Here is a 24,939-nt window from a genome sequence, read left to right on the forward strand (position 1 = left end):
TTTTAATGATTTTATTCTCCATGGAACTTCATAGACACTGACTATAAACAGCTCAGAACAGCCTTCAAGGACTTCCAGAAATCCATCAACAGGGCCCAAACCACGAGTCTGTGCCTATTCTTAGATGGCTCCTGTCCACATTTCCGAGGGTCTCGGGACCCCCAGTGGTGTGAAGTCAGGTTCATTATTCGCTCTGCCCCTGGGGAAGTTCCCCCCTTCTTTCTTTGCCTCTTGCTTTCAGTCTGATTTATGGCTTTAGAAGGTTGGCCTGGAGAGTCTTAATTTAAAGCCTCTGTCAGAGGTTGTTACATGAACGTGGTGCCAGTAAAAAGCTGTTTTCCTTTGGTTTTGCTCCTCTATTGCCTCTTTCATGGCATGAAATACGAGGTAGGAAAATAAGGCTACCAAATTGGGGTTGGGGGAGCTATTGAAAAATTCTTGCATAATCCCCTTGAAGTTGCCATGGCACCTTCCCAGCCAGGGGCTGAAGTCAAAATGCCGGATCTTTAAGCCAGGTTTCCCAAGGCCCCTCTCCCTGCTCAGTTTCTGTCTCTTTCCTGCCTCTAGATGCTGTTCTGGTGGTAGTCACAGTTGGAGGCAGAATCCCAAGTCTGATGTCTGTCAGCTGTTTTAAACTCCTCTTCCTCTAGCCAAGGAGATTCTGTTTAGCTTTTCTATATTTGCATTATGAAAACAGTAGTTTTTTTTCTCTTCCCAAATTCAAAATAACATTTTCTATTTTAATAGTGAATATGCTATATGTGCCTGCCTCGTGGCCCTCAGATATTTTTATGTCCCTAAGGAAATATTTTTACCCTGCAATGAGAATCACCAGGTCATTGTTTTTGAGCATTTTCCTAGCAGTGAGACATAGCATTGTTTTTCTATCATCTGACTTCTCTGTAAAACTACATTGAGCTACTTTGTGTCTCTGTGTACTCCTATGGTTTGTTTAAACATGCGTGCTTTACCTATATGTGTGTCATTAACAGAGCCATTATTTCAACGAAGTTGGCTTCCTTAAAGTGGAGTTGAGTGTCTGTTATTTTGATCGCTTGTGCTGTTGTTCAGTGCACAGCATGGTTCTCCAGGTTGCTGATACCAAGTTCTTTGCTCTTAAGAAGGGTATTTTTGTAACAATCTGTAAACATTCAGTGGGTGCCCAAGACTACATTCCTGTCAACTTCTTCAAGAGAAGAGTTGTAGAATAGTGGTATGAAAAATATATAGTAGGTAAATAAACGAGTAAATGAAAAATAAAGTAATAGTACAGGTTTATGATGTGATTCTTTTGTTATCAAAAAAGTAGATGTGTGCACCTGTATTTCCATGTATGTATGTACATAAAATCTAGGGAAGGTACAGTGTTTAACTTTGGCAGGATTATAGGTTTTTCCAAAGTTTCTTTTTTAAAACTTCTTTATAATAAGAAACCCAACACTATTTATTTTTAATACTTAAAACAAAAACAAAACCAGAAAAAAAACAAAAAGGGAAGCCAGGCAGGCTGAGTAGTTGATTGGGAAGAATTTTCAGGTAAGTGGCTGTGCAGATGTGAGATGCCCTGGAGCTGGCCATGCTGGACACAGGGTACCATGCACTGTCTCAGCCGGGCACTGGCTCGGGGGAAACCAGGTTTGGCTGTTCAGACATGCCTATGTGTTCCTGAGGCTGCTGAGTGCAGATACCATCCGGCTGGGCCTGTTTTCTCTCCAATTGGATGGAAGCAGCATTGTGTAACTCACTGAAATTCACTCGGCCTACTTTGTCCAGCAGCGTTGGAGGGTGGGGAGAAGCCAAGGCTGGACCTTGTTTCTGCTCCTCCTGGGTGCCGAGCATCACTCCACATGAGGCTGATGGCCACGGCTCCATCCTGCTGTGTCTGGGCTTGGAAAGGTCTACATGCACAGGCATTCCTGCATCAGCCTGCAGGATAGCCAGGCTCCTGCACCCACCTCTCCTGCAGCCCATAGACAGAGCATCAGCAGGAGCCACTCTGAAAACAGTGAGATATTCCACCCTTGGGACAAGCTGCCACTCTGAGACGGGGCATCCCTGGAGTCCCTGGGCTGGCTTGTTGCTGCAGTTGAACCTGTTTGGTGGGAATGCTAATGAATGCTGGCAGCAGAGATGGCCACAGGGAGGTTCTGAACCTCCAGCCCCCTCAGCATGCGCTGGCATGGGAGACAGCTCTCTGTGGTAATTCATCAATGGGGCAGCTCAACAGTTCCTTGGGTCCAGGCCTGGTCCTTGCTACTTACTTTGGATGCTGGGCACAGAAGACAGGAATGTTAAATCACAGGAGTGATAGTCACCACAGGCTATGTCTTCTCTTGCAGAGAAAGTCTACTCATGTGACCAGGAGAGGCAGAGTGCCCTGGAAGAGGCCCGGCAGAATCCCCGTGAGGGTATTGTCATCCCTGAGTGTGCCCCTGGGGGACTCTATAAGCCAGTGCAATGCCACCAGTCCACTGGCTACTGCTGGTGTGTGCTGGTGGACACAGGGCGCCCGCTGCCTGGGACCTCCACACGGTAAGCCCCCCGGGCTGGGTCCTGGGAAAAACGCAGCTGCTGGCTGTTATCCATGCTGGCATCTCCCAGTGTTCCTGCTCTGGTTTGGTGGGAGATGAGTGCCTGGGAGAGCAATGTTTTCAATGAGTAGAAGAGTTTCTGGTAGAAAGACCCTGGGACCTGGATTCTGGTCACAGGCCTGTCTCTTTCTAACTTAAGACCTTGGAACAGTACTTAACCTCTCTGAACGTCGGTTTCCTGATGAGATTATTGCCCTTTCTAAGCCACTAGGTTCCATGGGTCAAAAAAGATACTGCGTGCAGCTCAAGTATCATTGTTATTATGCTTGAGTGGTTGAAATGACATGCCTGAACATGTCTCAATGGGAACATCGATGCTAAGATTGCCTTGTAGCTGCCGGACAGCGCAAGAGATATCATGCTGCCCGCCCTTGGTGCTTTAGGCTTGGTGACAACATAGATCATTGCTGGGCAGTAGTGACTGAAGTAGGCTCAGTTGCCAGCCCCTCCCATCCCTCCCATATCTCTCTTTTCCCAGCTACGTGATGCCCAGTTGTGAGAGCGACGCCAGGGCCAAGACTACAGAGGCGGATGACCCCTTCAAGGACAGGGAGCTACCAGGTGGGAGACGATGCTGCGCTGCCGGCACCGTCACCTCCTTCTGTTTCTCCACTCTCTCATTATGCAGAAGAAGCTGTCTCCTCTTTGTCTGTTTCCCCATGTGTAAGATGGAGCCAGGAGCCGTGGGATCTACATCCCGGTCTGGGATTTATCCCTAATTAGCTCTGTGCTCTTGTGCACGTTGCTTCTCTTCCTTGTGCCTCTTCGTCTTTATAATGTAGTCATCGGGTTAAAATCCTGTCTGCAATTCCACAACGCGTTGTCCATCTGAGGTCCATGAGGACAATGTTTTGAGCACTGCGAGTTATTTTTTCCAGAGCTGTGAGGATAAGATAGCTTATAGGGAAGGGCTGTCCTGAGCAATGTGGACAGTGTCTGCTGCTTGCTCTGAAGAGGCAGACGACCCCTGGTGACACAGGACGACCATGGAGTGTGACACAAGACACATAGGCAGGGCCCTGGTACCTCCAAATGGCTAATGTGCGGGTTTCCCCTTATTTATAGCAATCTCTACCTGCAAGTTACAGTAAAATTACTAAATATTGGTGGCTTGGAATCTTATTGTCTTTGCACAGCACAAAGTCAGATTAGTGCTAGTGGGAAATGGGCCACCTTCCTGTGACCTATCAGGACTCCAAGTGAGAACTGAAAGCAGAGAGTTCTAAAAGTCAGGGATTTTCCACACGAGGTTTGTAGGAATCACCCCATCACAAGAATGGAGTCATGGTGGCCAGGGTACCCCTTTTAGCTAACCCCTCAACAAATGTGAATTGAGATTCTACTATGTGCCAGGCACTGGGTATAATCTAGTGGTCAAAGTTGACATGAGACTTACAGAGTGGAGGAGACAGATTGGATATGAATAAATGAATACAGGCATTTATAGATAGTCGTGGTGGGTACTGTGAAGGAAAAGCAGAACGTGCTGTGAGAATGGCAGGGAGAACCTGCTTTAGATTCCACAGCTTCTCTGAGAAGCAAGTGTTGAACCTGAGACCTGGAGGATTTGGGGACAGAAGAGAATGAGCTAGTTGCTAATCTCTGTGTGGAGTTGCTTTGAAAAGGAGCACTGGGAGTAGTGTAGAGGGCCCATTTGGTGCTGGTGATAATGACTTTATAGGACACCCATTTATCCAGTTGTGTGGTGGTGTTTTCCCCAGCTACGTGATGTAGACATGGAAAAGGCGTATCTATAGAAGGTTCATCTGTGCTTTACTGTGTTTTCCTGGAATAATACAAGGAGGAAAAAAGGAACAAGGACTTGGGAGTATTTATAAGAGAGATGCTGTAGTTATAATCTAAGATGGATGAGGAGGGAAGTGAAAAAAGGAGGAGGCTCTTGGATGGATCCGGTGGTAGGTGTACTTAAGTCAACTTTGACCACTGGGGGTTCTCTCCCTCCCTTGTGCTCCCACAGCCCCTAGTTCTTACCCCTAGCACAGTATTTTTCTCACTTTAGGATGACTGCTTGGCTATTAGCTTGAGTTCCCCTGTAGATGTGAACTGTACAAGGATAAGGACCTTCTGTATTGTTCACTCTGTATCTCTAGCGTTTAACATGGTGCCTGAGTTGCTGTCTAGCAAAAACGTGTGGAATGGAAGAAAATTGAAAGCATTATTTGGTCTGATGGTCCTTTGTGGGGTATGGGTAAAGGAACTATGGAAGTTTATGAGACTCATCTGATCAGTAAACAAGTCACTAAAGTGGATTTGGCTGGACAAGAAGGGCTTTGAGAAGTTTAGGAAAGAATGGTAGTTGAGAAAGCTGTTGACTTGATTATTACCTGGCATCTACCTTCAAATCTCATTTTATCTTTTAGGCTGTCCAGAAGGGAAGAAAATGGAGTTTATCACCAGCCTACTGGATGCTCTCACCACTGACATGGTTCAGGCCATTAACTCAGCAGCGCCCACTGGAGGTGGGAGGTGAGAATGTGAGCAGGAATCAGGCCTAGGAGAAAAATGTGGGGCCCCTCCCTGACTTTTCAGATGCTGAGGGAGGGTGGGAGAGTTGGCAGGGTTTGGGGAGGGCAAGGGCTGGAAGTTGATCTTTTTCATGAAACCATGTACCCATAGCTTTGACCCGCCTTCTGTCAAAAATCTTCCTGCCCCTCTACCTTCCCTGTTCTTTGGGAGCTGCTTGTCCCTAGCTTTTAGTTACCTGATTTATAGGAAAGTCCAGGGCTGTCTGGGACTTCCAGCTGTTTAATCTCAGAAGGTGATGGGTTGGAGTGAGAGTTCTGAATGGCAGGAAGGGTGATGGGTATATCATGGGGACAGGGAGGGCAGAGAGGGAGCACAAAGCACTTTGCAATTTTCTTCTCTCCTAGAAGGCAGGAACCAAATGCCTTTTTGGCATCCTGAGAATTCCAAGGAGCTCTTGGCAATGGAACTGGACACTCATATAGCCAAATATAGCTCAGGTCAGGAATTGAGGTGGTAGCTGAGGCCGTCCTGACGTGAGGCTGAAATGCACATGCTCCGCAGTAACCAGCATTGCTGGCACTCATGAGTTTGGGCCCATTAGACCAGTCGGTTGGAGATGCATGCATGCATTCATCCATCCGCTTACCACCTTTTGAACATGGAAGACACAGCAAACACTGGGCTAAGGACAAGGTATCTGGGGATAGAGGCATGTCCCACCTTCAAAGGATGCAGCTTAGTGGGGATACTAGACCATAGATAGATACTTACAAAATCTGTGGTGAGTGCTAGGACACAGGTGGAAGAATGGAGAATGGTTGTCTAACTCAGTCTGGAGGAGTCAGAGAAGGCTTCCTGGAGAAGGTGATATCTGAGCTGAGTTTTAAAGGATAGGTAGGACTTAGCCGGTCAAAGAAAAGAGAAAGCCATCCAGAGAGAAGGAAAGGATATTGTGGCTCCAAGAAAGTGCATATCTGTGGTTCAGTTAGGTTGGGCTGGGGTGGATAGGCAGAGGAGGAGGAAGCGGAGGAGGTAAGAGTGGTAATCGTGAGATGGAAGAGGTGGGCAGGACTCAGATCCTGAAAGTCCTGTGAGACATGCTGAGTAAGACTTCTGCTCATGAAGCCAGAGGGGGAAGCACAGCAGAGACTGGCAGAGACAAGTGGGGGAGTGTCTAGGCTCCTTACAGCAGGAGGGGAGGTACCCTAGGCTTGGCAGGGATGGGCAGCCTGCCTCTGAACTTATATGGCTCACTGAGGAGGGAGCGCTAGTCCCCCGGCATCTGCCCAGAGGCAGAGCTGTTATCCATAAGACAAGGAATGCCACAAAGAGAACAAGCCTAGGCCTTGGAAGGACCCCAGCATAGCTCCCTCAGTGGTGATTGGCAGGACTGTGTGGTATGTGTTTAGGGTAGGAGTTTAGGGCTCCAAGCAGACCTGTTGACGTTTCTGCATCCTGAGGCAGACAAAGGCAGCCATTTTGAAAACCCAATTTTATATCAAATCAAAGTGAGTGCACACAATAGCCAAGACATGGAAACAACCTCAATGCCCATCAATGGATGACTAGATAAAGAACATGCGGTATATGTATACAGTGGAGTAATATTCAGTCTTAAAAGAGAGAGAAATCCTGTTATATTGGGGGCATTATGCTAAGTGAAATGAGCCAGTCACAAGCACAAATGCTGCATGATTCCATGTACATGAGGTACCTGAAACAGTCAGATGTGTAGAAGCAGAGAGCAGAATGGTGGTTGCCAGGGGTTTGGGGAGTTGCTAACCAATGGGTGTCAAGTTTCAGCAAAGCAAGATGAATAAGTCCCAGAGATCTGCTATCCAACATTGTCCTTATAGTTAACAGCACGGTGCTATACACTTAGATGTTTGTTAACAGGCTAGATCTCCCATTTAGTGTTCTTACCACAATAAAATTAACAACAACAACAACAAAAAAACGAAAGGAGAAAAAAGAAAAAAGTGAGTGCAGTGGTTGCCCGTCTTGGAAACTGCTTGTCGGGGTGCTTGCCCTGAGCCCCCCATGGTCCCGTGAGCTCTGAGGCTGGTTTCTGGCTGTGGCTCTGTTTCTGCCGCCCCTGTGGGTGGGGGCCAGGACTCCTCCAGGAGGAGAACAGCACTAAGTCTGAGAAAGGTGAAGACAGGGTTCAACAGGCCCACAGACGGGAGCTGCTGGAGGCGGCCCGTGGCACTCAGTTGCTCAGTCTCCGAGATAGAGAGGACGGCATCCAGATCTCCAAGAAGAGGGGAGAAGGTGAATTTTGAAAAGGCAGTGTTGTTGGCCTTGATGTTACTTGTGTTTAGAATATGAAAAAAATACCTGTTGTTTCATGCAAAAACAGGCATGAAAGATTTATGTTTTATGTTCATATTTATGTTTAGAAGAGAGGGAAAAAGGGAAAAAGGAAAAAAAGGAGGTCCATGGGCTTAAAAGTTTCTGGTCTGGGGGCTTCCCACTTACACCTTCCTGCAGGCTCCGGGCACCGCCCCCCAGCTCAGGGGTCCCACCTGCAGTTCTGCCTGAGTCCTAAGGAGGCAGGACTTCAAGCTCCCCTTGGTTGCTTTCCCAAGAGCACTGCATGGGCTCCACTGCAGGTGGGGGACGCAGATGGGCCCTGCTGCCAGGGGAAGGTAGGATTTGTGCCTTATCCTCAAATGACAGACAGAAGGGATTTTTACAGGCAATGAAAGCTAAGAAATTTATAATTTTTTAATATCAGTGTGTCCTTAGGGAAGAGGATCTTTTTTCCATTCTATTTTAAGTGTCATTTAGACTTGGAAGAGGTTTTTCAAAAAAATTGTTTTCAAAACATGTTTTTCATTTTAAGCTCATATTAGCTTGACCATACTTGGTTTTGATGGGAATGAAAGATTTGAACTGCCTTTGGTAGTTATGTTACCTAGAGGATGGACTTTAATCAAAAGACAGACAAGATGCTTCAAGAAATAGTTTAGAAATCAAGGAAGTGGGTGGGGAAAGGGAGAAGAAAGAGAGAAACTGCTATCCAGGAAGGTAGCTGTCAGGGTTACCAGTGTAGTAACAGGGTTTAAGGCTGTTCCAGATCTTCCCACTGTATTCAGCATAAGCCCTAACTCTGACCTGGGCTGGCCCTTCAGGACAACTTTGCTGGGCCCACCTCTCCTCACATATTCCTTTACTTCCCACCATTATGTTCCAGGTACTGGTTCTCCTCAGTTCTGGTTCCTCAAACAAGTCAAGCTCTTGCCTGTTCCAGGACCTCTATGTCAGTTGCTCCTAGAATTCAGTTCCCCATCTTCCAATGACTGGCCCCTGCTTATCTATTTAAATGTCACCTTCTCAAGTACCACTCAATCTGTAGGAGCTGCCTGTTCACCCCGTACCTCAGCACCCCTTTTTAACTCAGCCTAGCATATATCATGGTCTGATATTTTGCTGGCTTGTTGATATATTATCTGTCTCCCTAAACCCAAGGAGAATTTAAGTTCTATGAGAGAAGTAACATTTTCTGTCTTCTTCCCTTCTGTATTCCCAGAGCTTAGACTAGTGCCTGGAACATAGTAGGTGCCCAGTAAAATATGTTAAATGAATAAATAGCTAGAGGGATGGGGGATAGATGGATGGATCCCTGTCTTGATAAGACCTCTTTCTGGCACACATCAGAGGGTCAACCGACCACCACAAGACCAAGTATAAGGCTGGAGCCAGCTGTCAAGTTTACTGCGGTGCTATTTTGTAACCAGGGCCCGAGGGTACCCTGGCCAGGACCCAGGGACTTGGAATGTCATGCAGACAGACCCTGGCCAGTTGTCCCTCTTGTTTGATGGAGGAGCAGAGGTATGGGGCAGCTGGAGGTCAGGTAGCATGTCTGGAACAGGACTGACGAAGACAATTAGGAAATCCAGGCATTCTGAGTTTCGGCCTTGGCTGTGGAATTCAGGCAGAGTTGGGGCTACAGGCATGAGGTTAAGGAAGTCGCATCTGATCCCTCCTTTATCCTCTCAGACTCTAGTAGTTAAAGCTGGACATCAGCTGAGGCCAGGGAAACAGTCTCACTTGGGGACAGTGGGAAAAAGGGATAGAAGATGTTTGGACAGTGCAGAAAAAAGGTGCCTTCCTCCCAGTCTACTTCCTGTCAGGCATGGAGATGTTGGCTTTGCATCAGCTCTCACGTTTCAACTCGCCCATGGTATGAGCTCCATGCTAGGTTCTGGGGCATCTAAAGAAAAGGGGATAGTTTCTGGCCTGGAAGGGAGATACAGAACAACCATATGACTGCAGTATAAAGTCGGTAGGATAATAGAGGCTGAGAAAGTGTTGCAGGTACCCTGGGGAGCCAGAGCATGTGAGGGAAGGCTTTCCATGGGAGCAACAGTGGAGCCCCATCTTCCCTTACGAATGGGAAAATGCCTGACCTAGATGGACCAGGGGTAAGGGGCTTCCAGCAGAGGGGACCATGTGGGTAGTGAGGTGTGAACAGGGTAGGAAGTGTGGAAGGAGTTGTAAGAAGTAGTATGGTTTATGTTTGGGAGTCAGGTTGGGGGCAGGTAGGAGATGAGGCTGCAGAGTTGAGCAGAGCCCAGCTGGTGCCAGGCCCTGGGAGTCAAGATGCAGGGCAGAAGGGAGCTGCAGGGTTAGGTGGGCATTTTTGCAGAGTCATCCTGATGGCACTATGGAAGCGGGATTGGAGGGGAGCAAGGCAGGCAGGAAGATGATAGCAAGTGTCAGCATGAAGGGTGATGAGGGCATGGACCGTGGGAAAGGGATGATTTGCTGAAGCTTTTGTAAAGAAATCAATAGGATTTCAAGACTTGCTACATGCAGGGAGTGGAAGAGTGGGAGGCATCTACTCCCTTTTCTGGCCTGATTTATTAGCAAAAAACAGTGCTACAAAGATCTAAAAATAGGCAGAGTAGAATGGGGTGTCTGTGAAAACTCCGTGGCAGGTGCATGGGAGGGTGTGCATTGCAAATATCAATGGCTGATAGTCCCTCTTGGTGAATGTTTTCTGTGTGAGTGAGTTATCCCTTTGGCCCCTCTGGCCAGGGCTCCAGGAGGCAGTGTTCCCCCTTAGATCAGCCTTCCCACAGCACCCATTAGCATTTACCAGTCCCAAAGGAAGATTTCTGAGATCTCAGCTGGCAGAGTCTTCTAGAGCAGGGGAACCCTCTCCTGGCTCCACCCTCCCCTAGGGAAAGTCAACTTTGAGGGGAGGTGGGAAGGGCTGTGTGAGCCTCTTGGCCCTTCACGTGGTCCCCCGAGGGGAAACTGTACTGTGGCTTCCTCCTTTCTGCCCAGTGTGGTTGCCTGTTGATGGCTTTGCAAGGAAGAGGCTGGAATGTGGCTGACTTGGCATTTCCCAGCCGCACCCGCACAGCTGGCGGGGCCTGGACCCAACTCCAGACGGGGCTCAGTTGGTCTGCTTGGCTTGGCTAGTGCCTCCAGGCCGTCCCGCCTTACTTCTCTAAAACTGCTTAGGACAGCAGAACTGGGCCCGAGATCTTGGCCAAAGCAGGTTTCCTTGTGGTAAACGGAGCTGGCTCTCCAGCTGTGCATTGCAGCCAAGGCCTGGCGGGGCTGAGGCTGCAGAAGCAAAACTGAAAGTGCTGTGGGAGAAGGGTAGCCTATGCCACCTCTGAAACTGGGAGAAGGCTCCGTGGGGCCAGTTTGGGGAGGAACTTGGCTCTAGTGGGTTTCCTCATCCCTGGAGGCAGAAGTCAACAGGACAGTCACAAAAACAGCCCAGAGGTAGGGCAGACACCAGCGTTATTTGGCTCATGTTGTCTGAACCATAGTCTTCTAAAATCTGGAATCTGGTATCATTTGGGTGTGTCTGTTCATACCATATCCAAGGAAACTTGGATATTATACCTACCCAGTGAGCCCTTTTAGTAGAAGTAGAACTTTACCCATGGAGAAGTCTGCAGTGTGGACAAGTTAGTGCTGTTAACACTGATCCTAAGGAGCTCTTGCTCCCTCTAACTTAGGTCCTCAGCCTTTGCCTGATGAGCAGCTTTGAATTCAGCAGTCCTGACCTCCAGCGGAATATATGTGTGCTTGTGTGAGACAGGTTGGGAACCTGAGGCCAGTGTAAGCCTGGAGCTGGGAGGGGAAGGGGCAAGGCTTTGGGCTTTCTTGGGCTATGGCTTTGTGGTTGAGGGGGTCTAACTGTGATGGAAAGTCTCCAGCAAAGACTGCTTGAGAGATTCCTGAATCTCTGGGGGAGGCTTCCCTGCTCCATGCCTATCCAGCACTCCCCCAGGAAAAATCTCAGATTCTGTTCAGTTAACAGAGGCCTCTTGGGTCTTCTTTTGCACACACTTACTGCTATGCTAGGACTCCTGCTGGATCTAAGTCTTAGCCAAGAGCTTGTACAAAGCATAGTGGGTACCTGCTGTCAACCTCATCTGTGACTTCAGGCTGTTGCCAGGCCAGAAACTTGATTTACAGAGTTTTTAAATCCATTGCCTTCAATAGTATTGTTGGAAGTAGGGAAACGATCCCCAAACCCCTCCAGCTACTGTCTTTTGTCTGACTCCATCTTCTTCTTTAAGCATCATGCTTAAATACTCTTCTTGGGCCATGGCTAGAGCCTCCATTCCTCTAGATCAAGGGTTTTGTTTTGTTTTGTTTTTGTCTTTTTTTTTTTTTTAACCTGAGTCCGTGGACTTTGAATGGATTTAGGGAGTCCATTAATCTCCTAAAATCTGCAGACTTCTCTGTGTATGTCTATTTCTCTAGAGAGAGAGCTCATATCTTTGTGGAGGCTCTCAGAGGATTCACAATCCCTCATGGACTCAAAGCTGAAATTTTCTGCTCTTAATGTACTTGGAGTTTGGCATGGCCAAAGTGTTGGATTCCAAAGATGACCCTAGGGCTACCCAGCTTACAGGTAGAGGTAGGGCTCTCTTATTTAGGGGTTTGAGGGTTGTTTTGGCAGCCGAAGGAGTTCAGAAGCAGAGAATATCATGCTAGCTGGGAAGGAGGAAGGAAGGCAGCAGGACCCTGGGGCCTCACAGGGCAGGCTGTGAGTCATGCCAGTGTTAGAGGGAGCCCAGAGGCACTGCCTGGAGGGGCTCAGAGGATCTCTCCTGAGGAAGTGAATGCTGCACAACTCAGCCCAGTGGCTCAGCTGGGCGCCAGGCGGGGTCGGGGGCAGCAATCAGAAGTTGTGGCTGCCCTGCACTGGGAGGCCTTGATGGGAGTGAAGAGAGTCAAAATGTTGTTCTTCTGGCAAGGAGATGTCAGGAAGGGAAAATCAGAAGAAAGGCAGGGAATGGGGCAGGAGTCGGATGATGGTCACTCTCAGGCATGGAAGGAAACTCTTGGAGGTTGTAAAGCCAGAAGAAGAACTGCTTCTTGCTGCAAAATAGCCCAAAGGAGGGTGGCAGAGCTCTGTCAATGGAGTTGCTGAAGCTGGACAGGCGGGAGCCCCAGAAACACGTGTTGGAGGGAGTGCTCCTCCCCTGGCAGGGCCTCTGGGTGGGATGACCTCATCCCTTCCCGTCTCAGCGACTGAGGCTTTATTATTCCAGCCTCTAGGTAGACATTACGCTATACTGAGCCTAAAGGTTAAGGGAAGAGCTGCCTTTGCCTTGGAACTCTCATGGCTCCCTGGTGGGAGGGCTGAGCGGGAAGGTCCCTGACTGCCTCCCCCATTGCCTGAGAGAACTGAGTTCCTTCCTAGGGGGCCTTCTGTCTCTCCTCCACAGCCTGTGTCCTCCCTGCTGTTTGGGGAAAGGCAGGGACAGGCAGGTCACTCCCCTACCTGCACCAATAGCATTCCAACAAAATATTCTGCCTTTGTAGCTGGTATGCACTGCAGGGGCCGTCTTAAGAGTGAATATTGCAGGTAAAATAGGGAAAGATGGAAAACACCAGAATACTGTGTATGCTGGCAGAGACAAAATCTGAGTTCTTCAGTGAATAACTTCATGCCTGTTTCAAAGACCTCCTGAGCCTGGTTTCCATGACAGACTAAGCAGATTTCCTAAGAGTTAGAGGCAGCTGGTAGCTCTCCATGGCTCCCTCACACCTTCCGCCAGGTACTGTCTGAGTTAAACCTGTCACAATGAGGTCCCCTTGGCAGATCCACTAATTGCGTCCTCCTGGAATCAGTCCAGGATGCCCGGAGTACCTGCCCAAGACTGAAATTCAGCTAATTAGGAATAGGCATCTAACAGGGATGGCTGACTGGCTTTTTTTCCCCCCCATAATGGAACTTCTTTTTCCCTGAACTTGGACGTTACTTGGTGGGGTGGAAGAGGAGAGAGTTTGCTGGCTTGTTCACAGGGGAGACCCCACATTCAGTCGTCATGACTGTTTTCACCTTTTTGGCTCTGTCTCATAGAGACAGTGAGCCACTTGAGGCCAGGGGTGCACCCTCCAGGGCCCAGACTGGCACTGGGCGTACAGAGCACCTTCCCCACAGTGAGTCCACCCCAGGGCACATGTTCACGTGTGATGAGCAGCTTGTCTGCAGTGAGTGCTAGGCCAGCGGAAGGACAATTTGGATTCCAGCTCTGGTTTATTCAGCAAATTAGATCAAGCCAATTTGTCTTGAGCACCCAACATGCACAAGAACATTTCTGGCTTTGGTAGAGGGCGAGGCATGTTTGTGTAATAAGGATTACACACCTGGGGAGTCCTGAGAAAAGAATGGTCCAATCTTGGGATTTGAGTCAGAGAGGATGGCTTGATGCTGCCACAGGCTGAGCCGCTCTGGGTGGACTTTGGCTTGGAGGAGCCATTTCTACCTGACTTTCTGGGGGCAGTCGTACCAGGGCTGATGGTTCCTGCAAGATCCTGAGTGGTGTTCTCTGGGGTGGGGGTGTTTGTCCATGGCCAAGGTTCTCAGAGCCAGACCCCAGCCACACCCTGGAGGAGCGGGTAGTGCACTGGTATTTCAGCCAGCTGGACAGCAATAGCAGCAACGACATTAACAAGCGGGAGATGAAGCCCTTCAAGCGCTATGTGAAGAAGAAAGCCAAGCCCAAGAAATGTGCCCGGCGTTTCACCGACTACTGTGACCTGAACAAAGACAAGGTCATTTCACTGCCTGAGCTGAAGGGCTGCCTGGGTGTTAGCAAAGAAGGTGAGTGCTCTCCCCTGTGCTCCTGGCCTTTCAATTCTTGCCCCCACCCAGGCATGGGACCAAGGGCTGTCTGATAAATGAGATCCCAGGTACTCATCTGTTCATCAATTATTTGCTGGAAGTGTGCTATGCTTCATGCTAGATGTTTGAGACACTGGTGGAATTGACTGATAAGGTCCCTATCCTTGCACAGAAGACAGAGCTTAAATAAGCAATCACATGAGCTGTGATACATGCTGTGAGAGTGTGCTAGGGTGGGCCAGGCTACAGTCACAAGTAGGCCCATACATCATGGCTTGATACAGTGGAAAGTTTTTCTTTCCCATATAGTAGTTCAGCATGGTCGCAGGTTGTAGGGGGTGTGTGTGTGTGTGTGTGTGTGTGTGTGTGTGTGTGTGTGTGTGTGTGTGTGTGTGTGTGTGTGTAGGGGAAGGAATAGGGGCAGGGATTGCTCTATGCAGTCACTCTGGGATCCAGGCTGAGAGTGACTCTGCCATCTTCATCATGTCCATCCTCAGTCAACCAGATGGAGTAGACATGAAGCAGTGCATGTGAGGGAGTTTCATGGGCCAGTCCTGGAAATGACACTCGTTTCTGCCGGTATTTCACTGACCAGAGCTCGGTCACTGGGAAGGCTGGGTTTTATGGGCCAGCCCTGGAAATGACACACATTCCTGGTCATAATTCATTGGCCGGAACTCAGTCAACTAGGGGAGGGAACCCAAGAAGAGAACAGCATGAATTCTGGTGAACATCTAGTAAGCTCTGTCACAGCAGGGCAAGTGCAGAGCATTGTAGCAACATATATAGGGGCACCCAAGACACTAAGGGACAGACAGCCTTGGAAAACTTTGTGAAGGAAGCGATGCCTAAACCAGGGCTCAGCAAACAATGGCCTGAATGCTCAATCTAGTCTGTGGCCTGTTTTTGTACAGCCTGTGAACTAAGAATGATTTTTGCATTTGTAAAGAGCTGTAAGTTTTTTTTTGAAAGAAGAATATATAAGAGGGACTGTACATGGCCCACAAAGCCTAAAATATTTACTATCTAGTCTCTTGCAGATAAATTTGCCAACCCATGGTCTAACCCATTACTGGAAACATGAGTAGGAGATGGCCAAGAAGAGAGGTCAGGAGAGGGAAGAGTGTGTTCTAAGCCGAGGCAAATGAGGAGTGAAGCTCTGGAGGCAAGGAAACAGTTTTCAATGAGCTGAAGGATGTTTGTGTGACTGAAATGAATATTTTAACAGTGATAGGAAGAGCAAGGGTGGTGACAAGAGGCAAGGTGAAGTTGGAGAGTTTTTAAATTCAGGTGAAAGACTTTAGACTTTATAAGGGTAGTGGAAAGCTGTTGAAGGGGTTCAGAGAATTGATAGTATCAGTTTTTCTTAAAAAAGTATTCTGGTTTCAGGGTGGGACATGGATTGGAAATGAGCAAGGCAGGGTCACCCAATAGGAGGCGTGGCACAGTCCAGGCTAGAGTGATGGAGGGCCAAGTTATGAAAACACAACAGGGTAAGGGGGATGGAGAGAAGTGGGTGATTGGAGATCAAGTTGGGTATGGGACAAAGGTAGGTTTGTTCAGCTGGAGGCAGGGCTGCTCACTGAGATGGGCAACATGGAAGGAAGAGCAGGTTAGGTATAGAGGGATGTAGAGGGTGCCCAAGTATGGCTTGGACACGTTGAGTTGGATGCATATGAAGGATGAGTGGCTCTGTAATGCAGGTGAAGGGTCTGAAGATGCAGATTTGGGTGATGCTGACTTATTTGAAATGGAAGCTTTAGAAAAGCTGAGATTTCCTAAGGAGAGAGTTTAGCAGAAGAAGACAAAAAGGCTTTTTCCTTGATCCTCAGTTGTCAGAGTAAACCCAAAGAGTAGCATGGGAAATGGATGGGTTCCCATAGGAACCTGGGCTTGGGACCCACTCCCCACCGCCAGCCCTGCCATGGCTGGTTTCTGGCCTTGGTTCTGGGGCTTACTGGTGTGTGACTTCGTTACTCTGGGCATGCCTGTCTGATGCGGATGCTTCTCTGTTCCCATAGTACTCTGAGTCTCCAGGACTCAGCAATGAGTCAATGGTTCAAACCCTGCCTCTGTCCTGGCCTCACTCTTTCACCACATGCGGCTTGAGCGTCCCTTATCTGAAACGCTCGGGACCAGAAGCATTTGGAACTTTTTCAGATTTTGTAATATTTGCATTACACTTACTGGTTGAGCATCCCAAATCCACAAAATCTGAAATCCGATATGCTACAGTGAGCATTTCCTTTGAGCATCTTGTCAGCACTTGAAAGGTTTTGGATTTTGAAGCATTTTGGATTTCAATTCAGTACAAATTACTGAACCATTCTGCATTTCAGTTTCTTCACCTGCTTAATGGGAATAATGCTAGAGTCTATCTCATAGGACTGTTGTGCTGATTAAATGGGACAGTGAGTGAAAGCATTCCCAAAGTTCCTGAGAAATTGAAATAACTCAATAGAAGTTCAATATTACTATTCTTCTTCATAAGATGGACTTACACTGTGTTGCAGTTTGCTCTTCTGATTACCCCTTGAAGCCAAAAGGATTCTCTCTCTCAATTCCTAACCTCTAGCATAGTACATGGCACCTGGTAGTTCATTAAGTCCTTGTTAAATGAATGAATAAGTGAAGGAATGAATGGATGAGGGGGTTGCCCCTTCCGGTGACATTATGCTCTGACACACTTGGAATTTGTGGTCCTTTCGCAGAGCACAGGCAGATGGCCAATGTCGGGAAGAGACCATCCAGTGTTAATGTAGACCCCAGGCATACCAGGGGCACTCCTGGGCTGAGCGATGATGCTCTGTACTGCCCCTGCCTTCGGCCCCCTTCCCGTGCTAGTAGTTCTGGTCTGCACAGCACACGGAAGCCAAGCAATGGCTGAGTGTGGTGAGCTCAGATCCACCGAGCTCAGGGACTCCTCCTAGCCTTCCTCTGAAGCCTTTCCAGGCACCAGGTGTCTGCCAGTCCCAGCTGACACACAGGACCTGACAGAAGCATCCAGAGAAAACTGAAGTAGAATGTAGATTTAGGGATTCCTGGTCATCTGGATGTTCCTCCTCAATTCAGGCTCAGCTGCGGACAAGTGTTAGTTTCAGTTATCCTCATAGCTTTGCCCACAGAGGCCCGTAGGGTGCTTTGGAGTGCAACTGTCATTCTTCTTGGCCCAGTACACCCTCTTGAACCCCCCACCTCAAAGGTAGGACTATGGAAAGTCTGGCCAGAAAGCCCGTGTCTGTGACATGTCTCTGAATGTATATACACGTGTCTGTTTGTGCATGTCTCCGTGGGTAGGCCTGAGTGTGCACCTGTCTGTGTTCATGTCTGTGTCTGTTTGTACATGGTCTACACTTATGTCTTTAAGTATGGCTATGTGTGCATGTCTATACATATGTGTGCATGCATTGTGCATATGTCTGTGTATGTCTGTGCATGTGTCTGCATATATGTGTGTATGAGTGTGATGGAGTGAGGGAGAGTAGAACATTGAGATAAGAGGAAGACGGTATGTAGGATTAATCAATGGGGTGGGGTGAAGTGGAGGCTAAGTAGACTTAAAGCCTATGCAGAGGCAGAAAGGATTCCTGTGTCCCCACTCTCCATTTCAACACACACCACAGGACACACTGCTCTGGACCCAAGCAGCCCAGAGCTGGAAGGCTCTGTGGGTCCTCTAGTCCATTTTGCAGTCTAGGAGTCAAGGTTAGCCCAGAGAGGAGTAGCGATTTGCTCAAGGGTACATGTGAGGTAACACCACTGCTGGCGCTTGGCCCAGCCTCAGGATTCCTGGGCTAGACTGCTGTCCCCTCCAGGAGAAGGACCCCAGTGTGTTTGAAGATGTCGCCTTGTGTGAGCAGGCCAGTCTTGGTTGCCTGGTGAAGCCAAGGGAGTGGCCAGTGGGGGAGTCTGGGGAAGAGGGGGAGCAGACCAGCCTGGGGGCAGTGTGGGCAGGAGTAGAGGTGTTGCAGGGGGTGAGGGTGCCACCAGCAACCTGAGCTGGGAAGCCCACAGTTTCCAGGCAGGCAGTGCCTGTGGGATGATGGACCACTATTGAGAGGCCCAGGAGCAGTGTAGGATACCATGATTAGGCACAAGTAGGGGCTGGAGTAAGTGCAGAGGCCCTGAAGTCAGATGGGCCTGGCTTGATTTTAATCCCAGCTCTGACAATTACCGGATCTTTAATCCTTGGCAAATTACCTAAACTCTCTAAACCTCCATTTCCCCATTTGCAAAGTGGTGATTATAGTACCTACCTCAACGATTTGGTGAGGATGTAATCAGATAATGTGTGTGAAGAACTTAGCACGGTACCTGGTACATAGTGAAGGCACAAAAGAAATTGGTAGCGGTAGAGGAACATGTCCGGGAATGAAGGCATGAGTTTCAGAACTGCCCGCTCTATCCCTCTGCTCTGCAGGGCGGCAGAAAAGCCCCTGTGGTCCATGGTGTGCAGGGGCTCCGGGAGCAGAGCCTATGCGTCGGTCATCCATCCCGTGTCGTGCGGTGCCCCCTGGTGGGCTGCGAGGGGCTTGCATGCTAGGTGGGGACAGAAGCTGGCTGGGGGAAGGATGCCGAGCTTGGGGACCAGTAGAGTTTTGGGTCCAAGGGACTGAATTTTTGGAAATTCCACTGAAACCCAGATATTTTACCAACCAGACTCCTCCCTGGAGAGCTGAATTCTCTGCATAACATGCCTCTTTCTTCACTTTCCCAATTTATAAAGCACCTTCACTGGGATCATTGTCACCATCCTGTGAGGCAGGTGGGGTCTAGTGCCTCCTTTTCTCAGAACTATCAGCTCTTCTTTTGCCTTGTCTGAGGATGCCAACTGCCTGGGGCTCAGCCTTCTTCTCTCCCATCCTCCCTGGTGGCTCAGAGCATGATTCTGGAGGCAACTAGCTAGGTCGGAATTCGCTTTGCCACGCGGAAGCTGTGCCATCCTGGGTGGGTTACTTGATATTTCCAAGCTTCAGTTTCATCATCCTAAGATGGAGATAATTTTATCACTCTCAAATAAAGTCGCTCTGAGGATTAACTGATAGGACTTAGGTAACAGGATTAGCACATAAGCCTCCATGAAAAAGAGCTGGTTACGGCTAGCTGTCCATTTTGCTTCACACATCTCAGCCTGGTGGGCAGAACTGCTGTGCACCTCCTTTTTAGATGTGCTGACCTTTCTACTCAGCAAGGAGAGAAGCGGCTGCTGGAGGGAGCGGAGGAAAGGTGGGATTTGACGTCAGCAGCCTGGCTCTGCCGCTTCCCACCTGCTTGCCTTGGGGCTGTCACCTTCTTTTAGAGTTTGTCTCCTCCTCTGTAAAATTGGATAAACCGATATCCACCCCACACCCACCCCACCCCATGTCCGCTCTCCTTTCTTCAATTGTAAGGAATAGTGGCATAACCCAGGGGACATGGAGCTGTGGCTCACATGACCAACGGGTGGGCTTGGGTTCTGCAGCGCTGTACACTCCTCAAAGCCCTTTCTCCTCCTCCATGAATTCAGTGGATCCTCAAGGCAATTCTGAGAGGGAGGCAGAGCAGAAGCTGTACAGCTGTGGTTCTAGCTCCCAGGCTGTAGACTGATCCAGAGAGGTTCAGGGGCATGCACAGAGTCACATGGCCCTAAGCATCTCGGGGCGGGGGTGGAGGGGGGCAGCTCTTGATGTGCTTGCCCCCAGCTCCTCGCTCCTCTTCAGGAGGCCAGGACCTGCTGGAGCAGGCATGGCAGTTTCCACAATGGCTCAGCCCCCTCTGGGGAGATGTGGGTGTCAGCAGAATGAGCCTGGGACTTTGTGAAAGTCGCTCCTCTGCTCTGAGCTGCTGCTGGATTCCTTCTACTCTGACATTCTGTGACTCAGGGAACCAAGACCTGGGACAGTTCTGTCCAGGTGCATCAGCACCAGAGCCCTTCTTAGTGGATAGCTGAGGGCTTGCAAAGAGGTGCCCAGCAGGAGCCAGGCCTTATGGAAAAGGGACTTTGTGTGAAGGCGTTGGCCAGTAATAAGTTCACCTGAGCCATAGACACTCACAGAGCAAAAAGCAGGGCCAAACAACCTTTTTGCTCTTTCCCAAGTCTGCTCTTTATTCTGAGGGTCAGAGGGGACAGAGACCCAGCATACGGGAGAAGGTGCCAGTTCTCTGGGTCAAGGCCACTCAGTGTCACGTGCTCCTGGTTTGTTGCAGGTGGTAGCCTTGGCAGTTTCCCCCAGGCAAAATGAGCAGGCACAAACCCATTCAGTAAGTTGCCCCTTTCTGGGCTCCTCAGGGGTGAAGAGATTGGCCAGGTGACTTAAGCTCCCATTTTCAGGTTGTTTGCTGAGGACACGAGAGAACTATTGGGTCAGTGCCAGGGGATTCTGCCATCCCCACCTGTAAACAAACCCCTGCCGTTTCCACCCCAGCCCCAGGTTGAAAAGCTGGCATGTAAGAGTAGTGTGATCTGAACAGAGTGCATACCCTGCAAACCCACACTTCCCTAGGCCAAGCCTCGTTCTCTCCAATGCCAGACTTATTTCAGTTGCAGTGTTGGTGCCTCATAGTGGCAAAGGACAGGCTGGTAAAACATGCCCATCTGCAAGTCCAGGCAACCTGTGCCCCACCTAACCTCATAGAGGACAGCAGGTGAAAAAGGCTGCACTTGTGGGGAAATTGATGGACATAGTTAGATTTCTCACAAACCCAACTCTAACTTCTTGCTTATATCTCCCCCCGCCTTTTTTTTTTTTTTTTTTTGCATTCTCCTTCCTTCTCTCAGTAGGACGCCTCGTCTAAGGAGCAGAAAACCCAAGGGCAGGTGGAGAGTCCAGGGAGGCAGGATGGATCACCAGACACCTAACCTTCAGCGTTGCCCATGGCCCTGCCACATCCCGTGTAACATAAGTGGTGCCCACCATGTTTGCACTTTTAATAACTCTCACTTGCGTGTTTTGTTTTTGGTTTCATTTTAAGACATCAATATCTAATACCACAGTGGGAAAAGGAAAGGGAAGAAAGACTTTATTCTCTCTCTTATTGTAAGTTTTTGGATCTGCTACTGACAACTTTTAGGGGGTTTTGGGGGGGTGGGGGAGGGTGTTGTTGGGGCTGAGAAGAAAGAGATTTATATGCTGTATATAAATATATATGTAAATTGTATAGTTCTTTTGTACAGGCGTTGGCATTGCTGTTTGTTTATTTCCCTCCCTCTGCCTGCTGTGGGTGGTGGGCGCTCTGGACACATAGTCCAGCTTTCGGAAATCCAGGACTCTATCCTGGGCCTACTAAACTTCTGTTTGGAGACTGACCCCTGTGTATAAAGACGGGAGTCCTGCAATTGTACTGTGGACTCCACGAGTTCTTTTCTGGTGGGAGGACTATATTGCCCCATGCCATTAGTTGTCAAAATTGATAAGTCACTTGGCTCTCGGCCTTGTCCAGGGAGGTTGGGCTAAGGAGAGATGGAAACTGCCCTTGGAGAGGAAGGGAGTCCAGATCCCTTGAATAGCCCACACAGGTACTGGCTCTCAGAGGGTCCGTGCATTCCTGCTCTCCGGACCCCCAAAGGGCCCAGCATTGGTGGGTGCACCAGTATCTTAGTGACCCTTGGAGCAAATTATCCACAAAGGATTTGCATTATGTCACTCGAAACGTTTTCATCCATGCTTAGCATCTACTCTGTATAACGCATGAGAGGGGAGGCGAAGAAGAAGACGCACAGAAGGGCCTTTTAAAAAGTAGATATTTAATATCTAAGCAGGGGAGGGGACAGGACAGTAAGCCTGCACTGAGGGGTGTGGTGCCAACAGGGAAACTCTTCACCTCCCTGCAAACCTACCAGTGAGGCTCCCAGAGACACAGCTGTCTCAGTGCCAGGGGCAGACTGGGTGTGACCTCTCCACTCCTCCATCTCCCGATGTTGTTCTAGTGGCTATCACAGGCCTGGGTGGGTGGGTTGGGGGAGGTGTCAGTCACCTCGTTGGTAACACTAAAGTTGTTTTGTTGGTTTTTTAAAAACCCAATACTGAGGTTCTTCCTGTTCCCTCAAGTTTTCTTATGGGCTTCCAGGCTTTAAGCTAATTCCAGAAGTAAAACTGATCTTGGGTTTCCTATTCTGCCTCCCCTAGAAGGGCAGGGGTGATAACCCAGCTACGGGGAAATCCCCGCCCAGCTTTCCACAGGCATCACAGGCATCTTCCCCAGATTCTAGGGTGGGCTGCCCAGCCTTCTGGTCTGAGGTGCAGCTCCCTCTGCCCAGGTGCTGTGCCTATTCAAGTGGCCTTCAGGCAGAGCAGCAAGTGACCCTTAGCACCCCTTCCAATAAGCAGCTGTGGTGGCAGTGAGGGAGGTTGGGTAGCCCTGGACTGGTGCCCTCCTCAGATCACCGTTGCAAACCTGGCCTCATCTTGTATTCCAACCTGACATCCCTAAAAGTACCTCCACCCGTTCCAGGTCTGGAAGGCATTGGCACCACAAGCACTGTCCCTGTGGGAGGAGCACAGCCTTCTCGGGACAGGATCTGATGCGGTCTTGGGCTAAAGGAGGTCCCTGCTGTCCTGGAGAAAGTCCTAGAGGTTATCTCAGGAATGACTGGTAGCCTCGCCCCAACGTGGAAAGGTGGGAAGGAAGCCTCCTCCCGTTAGCCCCAATGAGAGAACTCAACGTGCCGGAGCTGAGTGGGCCTTGCACGATACTCTGGCCCCACTTTCAGGCCTGGAGGAAGCATGCACACATGGAGACGGCACCTGCCTGTAGATGTTTGGATCTTCGAGATCTCCCCAGGCATCTTGTCTCCCACAGGATCGTGTGTGTAGGCGGTGTTGTGTGGTTTTCCTTTGTGAAGGAGAGAGGGAAACTATTTGTAGCTTGTTTTATACAAAATAAAAAATGGGTAAACCTTGGTGGCTGTTGCCTCTTTCTTTGGGTGGCTTCCTTTAGTGAAAAGGCTTTATTTCCTAGAAAGCTTAGTTCGTTTCCCTGGCCTGGGTGCTCTCCACTTCCATCCAAGGACATCTGAGGTGCTGCCAATGATGAACCTAGCAGGGGACCCGGAAGTGGCCAGTGTGGTACTGCACCTAGAGAGGGGACTCCCTTGCTAAAGGTGTTTGTGCACTCTCTGTAATTCTTCCTCTTACCTCCACCCACATATCTGCCCCACGGGATGCCCCTCCCTGACTGCCGTTCCCTTCCTCTCACTGGAATGTACAGAATGTTGCTGGCAGAGCTTTGGGGGCAGGGCTTGGGGAGGAGCCTATCCCATGGCTTCAGGCTGTTGAAAGTGGGTACATTGCCATCATCCAGATGACAAGACGCCAGGCTGAGTTGTAGCCATAGGTGGGGAGAAGACCCCCAGTGGAGTTTTTCAGCCTGTGCCCCAGTTTTGTGGGGTATCTATTCTGGCTGAGGCTGCAGGTCTGGTTTGCAGAGCTGGAGAACTCCCAGATGAGGATTGGCAGCAGGGGTGGAGAGTCTAGGTTTTCTCCAGCGTGACCGGCCTCTTTGCCTTTTTCCCTCTCTGCACACACAGCTGTCCCTGGAAATGACTGCCTCAACCATCCCCTTGAGAACCTTCTCCAGATTCCTTGTGCCACACTCTGCCCCCTTGTCTTTGCAGGTGAACAGAAGATAATTCCCCTTGTAAAATTCTCCTCCAGCCTTTGCTCCAGCTAGGCTTTCTTGGGACAGGGTCTAAGCCCCGGAATTTGATCACGCAGGCCACTCCTCCTCCAGGGCTGGTCCTTCCTCCTAGCTCAGAAGAGAGGACAGGCGGTTCATGGCACACTTACCACCTGCCAGACACTGCCTGCTACGTATACAGGCCCTGTCATACATATGTAACACCACAACCCAGTGACACAGGCATCATTGTTCCTATTTCTCAAGTGTGGACTCAGACTCAAGAGTTCAGTGACTTGCTGGGGTCACCCAGTTTCATGCACGTCCGTGTGAAGAGACCACCAAACAGGCTTTGTGTGAGCAACATGGCTGTTTATTTCACCTGGGTGCAGGCGGGCCGAGTCCGAAAAGAGAGTCAGTGAAGGGAGATAGGGGTGGGGCCGTTTTATAGGATTTGGGAAGGTAATGGAAAATTACTGTCAAAGGGGGTTGTTCTCTGGTGGGCAGGGGCGGGGGTCACAAGGTGCTCAGTGGGGAAGCTTCTGAGCCAGGAGAAGGAAATTCACAGGGTTAATCACCCAGTTAAGGTGGGGCAGGAACAAATCACAATGGTGGAATGTCATCAGTTAAGGCGGGGCAGGGCCTTTTCACTTCTTTTGTGATTCTTCAGTACTTCAGGCCATCTGGGTGTATACCTGCAAGTCACAGGGGATGCTATGGCTTGGCTTGGGCTCAGAGGCCTGACATTCCTGCCTTCTTATATTAATAAGAAAAATAGAACAAAATAGTGTTGAAGTGTTGGGGCGGTGAAAATTTTTGGGGGTGGTATGGAGAGAGAATGGGCGATGTTTCTCAGGGCTGCTTCAAGCAGGATTAGGGGCGGTGTGGGAACCTAAAGTGGGAGAGATTAAGCTGAAGGAAGATCTTGTGGTAAGGGGTGATATTATGAGGTTGTTAGAAGAAACATTTGTCGTATAGAATGATGGGTGATGGCCTGGATACGGTTTTGTATGAATTGAAAAACTAAATGGAATAAGAGAAGGAGAAAAACAGGTATAAAAGGTCTAAGAATTGGAACGACCCAGGATATCTGATTAGAGAGTGCCTATGGAGATTCAGCATAGTCCTGCCAGCGAAGATTATTTATTTACTTCA

The 24,939-nt window shown here is 49.3% G+C and overlaps 1 protein-coding gene across 4 annotated transcripts in view; it reads left to right on the forward strand.

Moving 5' to 3' along the window:
- The window catches only part of SMOC1 (SPARC related modular calcium binding 1), a 147,534-nt gene extending 124,465 nt beyond the window's left edge, over positions 1-23,069 (forward strand). For 2 of the 4 annotated variants that reach the window (XM_054530244.2, XM_024232009.3), the window contains exons 8-12: positions 2,340-2,532; positions 3,070-3,152; positions 4,973-5,078; positions 13,925-14,169; positions 20,948-23,069. In XM_054530244.2, the coding sequence (XP_054386219.2) occupies positions 2,340-2,532; positions 3,070-3,152; positions 4,973-5,078; positions 13,925-14,169; positions 20,948-20,964 (644 nt within the window). In that variant the 3' untranslated portion in view covers positions 20,965-23,069. The remainder of the gene's footprint in view (positions 1-2,339; positions 2,533-3,069; positions 3,153-4,972; positions 5,079-13,924; positions 14,170-20,947) is intronic. The other 2 variants (XM_054530245.2, XM_024232010.3) reach the window with 1 other exon arrangement.
- Positions 23,070-24,939: the final 1,870 nt, after the last annotated feature.

Source organism: Pongo abelii, chromosome 15 (assembly GCF_028885655.2).
Source record: "Pongo abelii isolate AG06213 chromosome 15, NHGRI_mPonAbe1-v2.0_pri, whole genome shotgun sequence".
NCBI classification, from domain to species: Eukaryota; Metazoa; Chordata; class Mammalia; order Primates; family Hominidae; genus Pongo; species Pongo abelii.